The sequence below is a fragment of the Diadema antillarum genome, unplaced genomic scaffold (genome assembly GCF_040938485.1).
Source record: "Diadema antillarum isolate AM-2024a unplaced genomic scaffold, OU_Dant_1.0 scf00000197, whole genome shotgun sequence".
In the NCBI taxonomy this organism is placed as follows: Eukaryota; Metazoa; Echinodermata; class Echinoidea; order Diadematoida; family Diadematidae; genus Diadema; species Diadema antillarum.
The window spans coordinates 1388042-1399789 of NW_027271086.1; the positions used below are offsets into that span (position 1 = coordinate 1388042).

Sequence of the window (11748 nt, forward strand, 5' to 3'; positions counted from 1 at the left end):
GATTCTGACAAAACAAGATTAAACTTTATCACAGAGATAGAGTCCTCTTGTTTGTCATGGTACATTTTTGTCTGAATTGTTGAATTAATGAATATACTCACTCTCCACACCAAAGTGATGACCCCGATGCGATTGGGAATTCTTGGTTAGAACGGCTCGATCAATGTTGGCCTATACCAGGTGATCATAACAGGACTAATAACGCGTTCATTGTTGCATGTATCTCGGGTCATGAAACAGCTCATAGGTGAGCAAAAACTATAAAAGGGTATTTTTGTAGTTGTTCTTGCAGCGCCTCCCATAGGATGTAGGGGCCTATACACCCAATTCTTGGTTCTTCAAGTGAATCCTCATCACTGTTCGACCTCGCAATAGCAGATAGAATCGCAATCAGGGCAATTATCCCCCCCCCCCTCCCCCGGCAAAATGTTGGTTAGTTATAAAGGTTGGAGCAAAGATTAGGCTTCGGGTTACGTTTAGGGTTAGAGTTTGGGTTAGGGTCAGGATAAGGTTCAGAATTAGGTTTAGGGTCAGGGAAAGGGTCCGTGGTATATTGGCCGATAGGATCACTGAAGCGCACGTACAGCCACCGAAGCAGGTGACCATGTTACCCAGATCAGGTCCCCTCCGACTGGGGGATCCGCTCAAGCACAAGGTGCTGTCTTTGTGGATAAGATAGCCTCCTTGACAGAAATTGTTTGCTAACTATCAACGAAGTCCTGTTACGGGCAACTACTGCTACGCAGCCGTTTACATGGCAACGAAGGTCATTTGACTCCATTTCATTATTATGTCGTAACAAAAGTTCATACCAAATGGGGGATCGCTCCGTAAGTGCTTGTCCATGCAAGTGCACGTATATTACGTAGGAATAAACTGCCATTAGATATTCGGGAAAATCACAATATAGATGTAGTCAAAGTCGAGTCAAGATAACATATCATTTTATGTTTAATTTTGCGAAGTACATGTAGCAGTTTGTTTATTTTACATTGTTTGTCTTATACGCACTGATTCCGATTTGTATCATTTTCAATTTTATTTCTTTCAGGCGATTTGTGGACTTCTGTAGATTTGTATTATTTCTATTATTGTAATAATCATTAGAATAGGGGTATATTTGACTTTCCATCCTAAGTTCCTTTACAGGGGAAATTCAGTCTAAGGCAAGAAAAGAATGCGAAAAACCCGTGAAAGGGAGAGGAGGAAGGAGTTCAGAAATTTGAACAATCTTGAGATATATGGGGGCAGATGCTTTCAAATTGAGGGAATGAGCATAATTATATAGGCCTATCCAAAAGATACTGAGTGAGGGGCAGGGGCTTAGAGGCCGTAGTCATAAAAGCTACGACTTATCTAGAGGAAAAAGTCAAGTTCATTTACCTGAATACAGCTGTAGGAAATTACACGAAAGACGTCAAATCTTTTTTTGTGCATATATTTTCATGAAATTTTCAAATGTGTCTCGCTAGGAGGCAGAAGGGGAATGGGTGAAAATCATAATGCAGGTATATTTGTTAATAACAATGGTAATAACAGCAATGATAATAACAGTAATAATAATAATAATAACAATAATAAATAATAATAATGATAATAATAACGATAATAATAATATTAATAATAATAATAACAATAATAATAATATATTGTATTCTTTAGGAAGGATAGCATCTGTAGTGTTACCATTGCTCTAATATACCAGAAGGTCCTCATTATTATTACCCTCAAATTGCCAGGCCTACTCATTTATACACCGAGTGGGTCAAGAGGGACGTACAACTGTAGTGGATAATTAGACAAATTAATGTTTTCAATGGGAATGTTGAAATATGTATTCATAGATTTACCGGATTAAGTTTTGATCGTAAAGGTTGCATATTTTTGGTCACTCAAATGAATATGGGAAAGTAAACTTACCAAAACCAAACTCACTGTCTATTATACAAATAATGACTGCTGTGAGGGGCACAGTTAAAATTATGGGCCCAAGGTGATGTGAAAACCATAACTATGCCCGAAGCGAAGCTGAGGGCATAGTTATGGTTTTCACATCACTGAGGGCGTACATAATTTTAACTGTGCCCCGAATATCAAGCTGTCATTATTTGTTTTATACACCGAAAATATAGATTCCAAAATATAGATACCGTAGCGCTCGTAATCAACGCTGATCGACAGCGCGGCGGTCGTATCATTGTGCGTACGGGGTTGCGACTGTCTCCAACAGGGCACAGAAAATCATGACATCATTTTGATCAAAAATGGGGCACAGCTATTTTCATGACTCCACTTTTAACCAATCAGATGAGAGGATTCTATATATGAGGTATATAATTTATACTATTCGAGCGCCCCTTTCATTCTGTATCTGACCCCTCTCTCCCATTCTCTCTCCCCATCATATCTTTCTCCATACTCTCTCAACTTTCTTTCCGGGGCATGACTGAATGAGCGATCTACCTTTACCTGGGGGAGTCACGTGAAAGGGATGCACATAAAGAGTCAATGTAAAGCTATCTGCTACCTCGATAAAATGGTTACAGAGATGAGGTCATATTCCATTGACCCTTATCATCCCATAAAGAGACAGCCATGTGGTGTCTGCACATTAGGCCCATCGTTCTGTACACGAAGAAGCCACGCACTATACGATGTCATGATTGTACCGTGGAGCTTGTATACAGCTCCGTGTTGTACATATAGGCCGACCAGGTGTTGTACATAGGCCGACCAGGGAGGTGGAAAGAGACTGTCGCGTCAGTGAAGGTACATGTATCATGTACCATTCTAGTAATACTACTGGATGTATCACATGGTCATACAACAGGGCTGCCAACACTGGGAACTAGTTGAGAGTGAGACTCCCATAGGCCAATGCTGTAATTTAGGAGTCAAAATGAGTGAGATCAATAGAAATGCATGCAAATGAAATAAAGTTTTAGAGTGAGAAAGGACCAAAATGAGTGAGAGTTGGCAGCCCTGATACAATGGAGACTATTACCTCCTTGTTCATGATTACACTGTCTGTACGCTAAAGTACGCGTAGTAAAGTGCACCGGCGAGATTCCGACCTGGGAAACGGAAGGGCGAAGGTCGCCAGAGTGGCACGTGTTTCGCATGCATACAACACGAACCATCTGAGGCCGCCCAAGTTTCGGTCCACCTCTTGAGGTGGTTTGAGGTCGGCTTGACTACCCCCCTCCCCCCCCCCCCCCCCCCCCCCGTTTACATATACGGCGGCTTGGCCGGTCTGCGTGGTGAGACTTTCATGAGTCTGACGGGGTGGGACTATACGAAGTAAAACAATACAAACCTTACAAGTACAGTTACACAAACGCAACAACAACAGCAGAGGATACACAACGACTGAATAAGCAAAAAACTCATCGACGCAGTCCACGACGACAGGACTACAGTGAAGCAAAATAAATCACAAAACAAAAGCACTTATTTGATTACAGTGGCGGATCCAGAGGGGGGCGCAACCGGCGCACGCCCCCCCCCCCTTTATTTTTGGTTAAAAAAAAAGAAATTAAAAGAAAAACAATGAAATGAAACCCGGAAGTGGCACCAGAAATATCAGTCACGCCCCCCTTTACAGAATTCCTGGATCCGCCCCTGGATTATCTGTACGAGAAACTAGTCGCGAGGTAACAAAATCACGAATGATGACGTATCAGCACTATTGCATAAGCCTACGTGACTCTCGACTCTCGAAAACCAGCGTCAGTCCGCTTTGTGTTTACACATACGTGAAAGCGGCGTGAGGCCGCTTTGAAGCCGACCTCAAACCACCTCAAGAGGTGGACCGAAACTTGGGCGGCCTCAAGCCGCCGTCAGTCCACTTGTGTGTTTACACTTACCGTTCGAGGCAGCGTGAGGCCGGCCTCACGCCGGCGTCAGTCTTATGTGTAAATGGGGTCTATGACCGGGCACTCAGCATAGCATTACAAATATAAATGGATCTGTATCCTAACGCCGAGAAATACCGTCGTAAATGTAATTCATAGTACATGCCGATTAAACTGTTTGATTCACGTATCCATTACTGTAGAGTGTACTGTAATATTCACTAGCAATCATACCTGGTTTTTTTTTTTTTGTCAATCTTCATCCACGTTCGACGTACCGAGAATTCCGTCTCGTGTCTTCTGCGTAGACTTTCAATGGAACAGAAGAACATTGGTGGCAGCCAACATCATGAGAAACATATAATTGCGGCTCGAGTTGGTTTAATAGTCACGGACAATGTGCGCATACTGGGAATACAATGCGTCGAGGGGTCACAGTCAAGGGCAGCGGTACATATGCAATGTACATGTACATCTATCTCAATGGAGGTTTACAACACACGAACCATCGCTGCCTTCACGAACGTATACAACTGTATACAATGTAGTATCGTTTTGAACTTGATCACAGGTCTTCCGTGGGTTCTTAGAGGGCAAAGTTACTCTCATGTTGATTCGTCAGTGTGTGAGAGAGAGAGGGAAAAAATGTATGAAAATTATATGACGCTTCCATTAAACGGAGATTTACCCCCACTGTCAAAGGGACTGCCCCTGGTTGAGGTGTCGAGGATTCAGCTTGTAAGTGTAACGTTTTGCTAGATACATGTATCTAGAAACCACTCTATGAAAATATGTTAAAGAGCATACAATTCTAAGGGGAATCAAAAGTTTATCTGATGAAAATCGGTTTTGTAATGACTAAGATATCCAAAAACAAAGCAAAACAAAGTGATCCAATTAAATGAAAGTCGTGGCCTATCAATTTCATTAGGAATTCGCTTTTTGGATATCTCAGCCATTTCAAGACCAATTTTCATTAAATAAACGTTGAATCCTTCTTGGAATTACATGTTCTTTCATATTTCATAAGAGGTTTCTCATTATCTCACCAAAATTTTTTATAAACCTGACGTTAGATCTCAACCAAAACTATACAACCCCTTTGTGTACAAAAGTGTAAAAGAGCTGCTTTTTTACTGAACGAGCAAGCACTGTGTATAATTGTGGTGAATCTAAATACAGTATTTGTATGGGGCTGAAGCTAGCCAGAATATTGTGCATCCGAACTTCGTTGTGGGGGATATCATCACGACGCTATAAGACTGTAAAAATTATGGTGTTAACGTGAATGTCCTTATTTCAATTGGCGCATCATAAAACGTTCCACTGGCGATGCCCCCCCCCCCCCCCTTCGAATGGGAAGAAAATCTCGGAATAGAACCCTCGATTGGAAAGTCATGAGGTTTGTTGGTGTAAATTTTCCTCAAATCAGTTTTTCCGTTTTTCCTTTTATTAGCTGAAAGTGCTCTCCATGGTTTTATTACAGAGTCATTGTAGTGTTTGTGGTTGGGTCAAGGGTCAATGGTACTTTTTAAAGGAAACCAAAACCCAAAAAGAAATGTGGATTGAGTGAAAGCAGCAACATTAGTAGAACACATCAGTGAAAGTTTGAGGAAAATCGGACAATCAATGCAAAAGTTGGGAATTTATAAAGTTTTGGTGTTGGAAACGCTGAATGAGGAGACTACTAGAGATTATGACGTATGAGTGGACAACAATATAAAGAAAATATAAAGAAAATTCCACAAAAAATTAACTTTTCTAGCATAATGAAAGTCCACTATGACTAACCGTTTTCAGAAAGCAGGGGGAATAATTGCCACCCTTAACATATGTCAGTGTCAAGTTGATGTAGTGTAATTTTCATGAAAAATGAATTTTTAAGGAATTCCCTTTATCATTTTCTTTATATTGTTGTCCACACATACGTCATAATCTCTAGTAGTCTCCTCATCCAGCTGTTCCAACACCAAAACTTTAAAAATTCATTACTTTTGTATGGATTGTCAGTGATTTTCCTCAAATTTTCACTGATGTGTTCTACTAATGTTGCTGCTTTCACTCGATCCACATTGCTCTTTGGGTTTTGGTTTCCTTTAAGCCCTTATACCTCCCTGGGTTTTGCTAAAAGTCTCTTCTTTATTTCTTTCCTGATCATGTGTAATGTACTATAGCTGTCCAGAGTCTCTGTCATTTATGATGAAAGAATGCGGCAAATTTTACAATCTGGTTATTCTATTCTCATTGGGATTGATCAGTTTTATGGGAAGCACATACGCGATAACACATAGCACTCTCAAGGAAATGTGCGAGAGTTCATGTTTTTCAACGATGTAGTTTTGCCTACCTCGATCGCGATAAAATTTCACTACATTCCACGACACTACACCACATTTTATTCATGATAACCACTTAAACTGACAAAACTTCATTAAAAGTGTGTTGTCAGTCTTCTTCAAGGGCCACATATGAATAATTATTAAACGTGATACTATACGGTGCACACTGTGTTACAAAACTTAAGACATACCCTGTCGCGGGATTTCTCACATCGGAAGTACCACATGAAAATTGCGTGGCACAAATCCGTTATGGCATGGTCAAATTGTGGAATAAAAATCACCAAATTGCACATGAAAGTACAAACAAAAAATATAAATAACAATATGACAAACCAGTGAATACAATACTTGAAGATTGCACATAACGACACAAAAGATATAAAAGATAATATAGTGTTGAGAATACAAACATGAATAAAATGAAAAGATACACAGACAATCTACATGTTAGTAGCAGAATATTACAAATTTAACAAATATAATATAAATAATATACACACACCCATACACATATTTATACACGCATATATATATATATATATATATATTATACACACACCCATATACATATCTATACACGCATATATATATATATATATATACGCGTATGCAAATCATGATGAAAATCATTTTGGTCTTACCTATCACGCATACAGACTCGAATTAAGCACTTATCTCCAAGACAGCTCTGTCATACATATCTTTTAGTTATCTTTATCTATTACGAAGAACATAAAAAATAAACGGCAAAAGCAAGAATTATAGTGCCTGAGGAATACCTTCAGAATATTACGATTTCTACGTCGATATTTTCCTCATTGGTTAGTACTAGTGGAACAAAGAATATTGTCTCAAAACAAACAACAAACACACAAACAAACAGAGGAACAAATACAGAGAAGAAGTAAGCATTGTATAACATTATCAACATTATTTTAATAACCAAACTGAATATTACAACTTCAGATATTCAAAACCGTAATGCACTGTTAAGGTAGCATTGAAGTAAATTCTCAGGATAGTTTCCAAGAGACAATAAAACAGGTAGGCCTTCATAAAAGAATACCTTGCACAATAAACACAAGAAAAGTAAACCACAAGTAGGTTAGGGTGTAGAATGTTGTGGGAAATATGTGTGGAAAATCTCTCGATGAAAACTCTCGATGACAAAAACACTGTCTATGGCAGAATCCTCGGGCCCCGTCTTATAAAATGGCAACTTTACCATAGCATGGTATATCTGCAATCGGTGGTACACCACTGGTGATTTCGTAACGGGTTGGTGTCAACATTTTGACTGCGGATGAATGCGACGGGTGGGGGATTCGAACCAGTGATATCCCGTTCGCAAGTCTCGAACAACATCCACTACACCATGTCTAGCTACATGTATTGTTAAACAGCGACACCTATTTCGTATAAAGATCTCCAGTCACGTCGTCCCCGAAAGGATCTCTAAACCTTTCTGCAGCCAGATTCCTCGTCAGCTCGCTGGTCTGGTACCGCAAGTGTGGTTTCTCGGAGTCTATCGCCTCTTCAACCACATCGACGATTTCGGACGCCGTCTGTGCCCCGCCGGCCACCGTCAGCATAAACTCCCTGCGCTTCCAGATCATCTTGTACATTTCGCGCGTTTTGTCGTCCACCCTGGGATCGTCCATCTGCTGGAGGAGAACGTCGCTCACATCTGGATTGGTCAGGACTTTGGTTTCAACAGGTCCTGGCTGCACGTTGCTTACCCTGCAATAGTATTGGAGTAAAGAGAGAGAAATGGCATATCTTACTATGTCTTACTAAAAGTATACAGGAGAAGAAGTATGCATAATAAGAATCAACCTACCTCAAATTATGATTTAACCATATTCATGAACAATGATTATTACAACAAATGCTACATGATACGTTGATAAAGACAACGATGAGTAAAGTTATGACAGAAGTAACAATGGTGTAGAGTAGCTGTTGCAATTTTGCTAATGTCATGGATGCGTGTGCTCTTTTTATGGTAACATACACGTAGGCCCTATCTAATGAGTTTCAACTTTGGGAAAATTTCGCCAAAACGTGAAATGGCCTAGCTGGTAAATTGGTATAATTGAGGGACAAGCGAAAACAACATTATGGTAGAAAATGTATTCACAATATTTTGTTCTCACCACACGTTGAAATGCCGCAGGTATGTTGCCAAGCATTCAGAGAACCCTTCAAGTGCAAACTTGGAAGACCCGTACATCTCGTAAAACATCACACCTTGGGGGAACGCAAACGGTAAGAAAAGAGCGTCATTTTCATCCATTGCGGCAAAAGTATATGTATAAGTATGCTTTCTAACAGCCCCTCCCCCCCCCCCCCCCGCCGTCATTATGACAAGGCCAAGAGAGATCTAATTGGCAAACCATCTTAACCCCGCGGATGAACTCATTGGAAGATTCGACCATGATAGAGTAACATAGAGTTACCAAATGTAGTAGAGCGCTTCTTCAGGTCAGGCGGTTAACAAACTAAACCAGAATCAATAAACATCAATGTCCAGATCATTTACTTTTAAAACGTATTTCCAATTCATTGTAACGGTAATCACGTCACGAATGTTCTCCGGCTTCCTATTCACCATATTCCGCTGGTTCATGATTCTTACAGATACCCCTTTTCTAAATTGAAATAAGTTGAATGTTGTCCCCCTATAATGCGGGCTTTTGGAATGGAAGCCATCAAAATTACCCCCTATCAGGGTTTTCGAAGGAAAGCCTGCTAAGGCATACGCACAAGCAGCGTGACGAATAGAATCAATGTCACACACCAAGAAGCCGCAAATTTTTCGGGGGATTAAAACTATCCCTATTCGGGACCCTATTTTAGGATTGTTCGGAAAAAGATTTGAAAACTATATACCATAATAAATAATTCATAACCCCCTTTTCAAAGATATTTCGGGATTGTTTCCCCGTATTGCCTCCTAAAATGTACCCTATTTTCCTATAAAAAAATCAGGAACGCGGATGCGGTACAGATGACCACCTCAGTGGGGTAGACATCATTTTGGTAGATAAGACATACCGCTCGATTACACATGCAATGTGTCGTCACCACTGTGAACAAATTATTACAACTCTCACGAAAGGTTTCATACCCATAATTCCCGCCAATGAAGATATGTTAATGATCCGACCCGACCTCCGCCGCTTCATGTGCGGAATCACTTCCTGGGTCATCCGAACGACCCCGAAGAAATTGATGTCGAACATCCTCTTGTAGGTAGAAATGCTTGTCACTTCTCCGATATTCGGACTAGAAATGCCCGCGTTATTCACTGACAAGATAAAAAATAAAACCAGTCATAATGGGAAATGCAATTAAAAGGAAAAATTCACTAGGTGGCCAAGTTGACCTTGACAAGATGAGTGGGGTCAAACAAACAGGCAGTATCTAACAATGAAAATTACATAGCGTAACCCGAATTTTAACCCAGGGATCTTAAAAAATAGAGATGGCGCTATTGCGACTGATGCACCCGCAATATCGCATTTTTCTCTCAATAATAAATCTACAGAAATACATTTCGACAATAAGAGAGATGGAAATGACGTGTTTGAAAGTTTGAGCACAGCGCAAAATGTGTTGAGTAGTTACATATACATTTCTTGAACCAGGTTTCGTTTGACCTTTAACCCCATAGCCCACAACTATCTTCAAGCAACCACTACTTAATTGTCAATACCGATACAGAAAATTCAATGACAATACTTTAAGCCAAGTCAAAATATGCAAAAACTTATGCATGTATTTGCATTTCCCCCGAACATTTCACCCCATCATTCAAATATCCTACAAAATCATTGTGCGGTAATGCACTTGCGCATCGAGTTTGATAAGCTGCATTGAGTCATTTAAAAGGGGTGACCGGACATTCGCTCCAGCGGCAATTCTTCCTGCTTTGTTTTGTTTTGTTTTTCCAAGGACTAAGGATTAGGTTAGGGTTGTGATAGGGTTTTAGTTTTAGTTTTAGTTTTAGTTTTAGAATTTATTTCTGCCTCAGCGTGCAGGTATTCCATGGAAGCAATAGTCGCAGGAATAAACGTCATGGAACTTTTAAAGGTATGGAGAAAATAGGGTAATTTCAGCATAAGTAGCGCACTTTTAGCATTTGACCTGACCTTTGACCATAATAATGAACCAAAACTTCCAAAGAAACTCACAGTCTGACAATTTAGTTACATATGTACCAGTAATGAAGTTAGTGAGTCATTTCAGAGCCATGGAGAAAGACGTTACATTTCAGAATTTTAGACCTTTCACCTTTGACCAATGATTTATCACTTTTCCTGGAATATTCATACCTGGTAAAACATAGCACACATTAGGTTTCATGAAATTATCTTCAGGCATTGCAAAGATACAGAGAAAACACGATGAAATTTTAGAATTTGACCTTTACCTATGACTTTTCATCTTGAACCTGTGCTCCTGCAAGTTGATATACGCAGTTTCGTCCTCTTAAACGTTTTGCCAAGTATCCTTCAGATACCTCAAACTACAGTTAGGAATCGCATAGTTTTGGTTGAGACCTAATTTCAGGTTTCTAACATTTTTGGTGAGGTAATGAGAAACCTCTTATGAAATATGAAAGAGCATGTAATTCTATAATTAATTAAACGTTTATTTGATGAAAATTGGTTTTGAAATGGCTGAGATATCCAAAACAGAGCGATTCTGATAAAGTGTGGGACCCATCTTTTATTGCGATCGCTTTGTTTTACTTTGTTTTTGGATGCTTCAGTCATTCCAAACCCGATTTTCATCAAATAAACTTTGAATTCCTCTTAAAGTGGTATGCTCTGTACTATTTCATAAGTGTTTTCTTGGTATCTCGCAAAAAGTTAAAAGCCTAATTCTCATCTCTACTGAAACTGTACCATCCCTTTAAGTGACCGACGCGACGTCGCGTCGTCACACAAATTCGATTTCAGACGGAAAGACGGACAGTCAACCCGAAACTCCCCTGGTGACAAATCATGGCGGAGGCATGAAAAACTGTAATTGGTGAACCGCAACGATCGCTTCAAAAGTTAATGAAAAGGTAATAATAATTCTCTTCCTCTTGAATTCATTCCCATTGTTTGAATACGAATTTGTACCTAAATTCCATTTTGCAAGTGCATGTTTTGAGTTGGCAATGACCTGTCGGTGAAAGGAGAAATCACGTTCCATATACTATTTATCACCAAAAGTGATTATCAACTTCATTAATTTGAGTACAAATGCTAAGTACAGTTTCCCTATGACATACCCAACACATCTATTTGTCCGTGTGTATCCAAGATATGAGTGACCGTTTCCACGATCGTCTTTTCCTTTGTGACGTCAAGCTCTCGGATGAACAGGGTTTTATTGAGGACGTTCCCTGCCGCCGCTTCCAGTTGGTTTTTCTTGGACATGTTCCTCATGGTCGCGTAGACGATCAGCGGGTCCTTGGCGCGCTGGGCCAGTCGTTGTGCAGTCACCAGCCCGATACCGGAAGAGCAGCCAGTGACGAGCGCTACGCGAGACACCAT

General features: G+C 40.0%; 1 protein-coding gene across 1 annotated transcript; it reads right to left on the reverse strand.

Moving 5' to 3' along the window:
* Positions 1-7605: 7605 nt before the first annotated feature.
* LOC139723684 (retinol dehydrogenase 8-like) lies at positions 7606-11748 on the reverse strand. Its single transcript, XM_071634909.1, has 4 exons — positions 11484-11748; positions 9327-9506; positions 8353-8446; positions 7606-7936 (listed from the first exon to the last, which is right to left on the reverse strand). Exons 1-4 carry the CDS (start codon positions 11746-11748, stop codon positions 7606-7608), a joined length of 870 nt encoding a protein of 289 aa, XP_071491010.1.

What these genes read in the sequence shown, in the direction of transcription:
- LOC139723684 (XM_071634909.1), bottom strand. Translation starts at nt 11,748, where the DNA reads ATGGTGTCTCGCGTAGCGCTCGTCACTGGCTGCTCTTCCGGTATCGGG. An exon ending in TTCATTGGCGGGAATTATGG is followed by an intron (nt 8,447 to 9,326) that starts GTATGAAACCTT and finishes CGTTCCCCCAAG; the next exon opens with GTGTGATGTTTTACGAGATG. An exon ending in CTGCGGCATTTCAACGTGTG is followed by an intron (nt 7,937 to 8,352) that starts GTGAGAACAAAA and finishes ATACTATTGCAG; the next exon opens with GGTAAGCAACGTGCAGCCAG.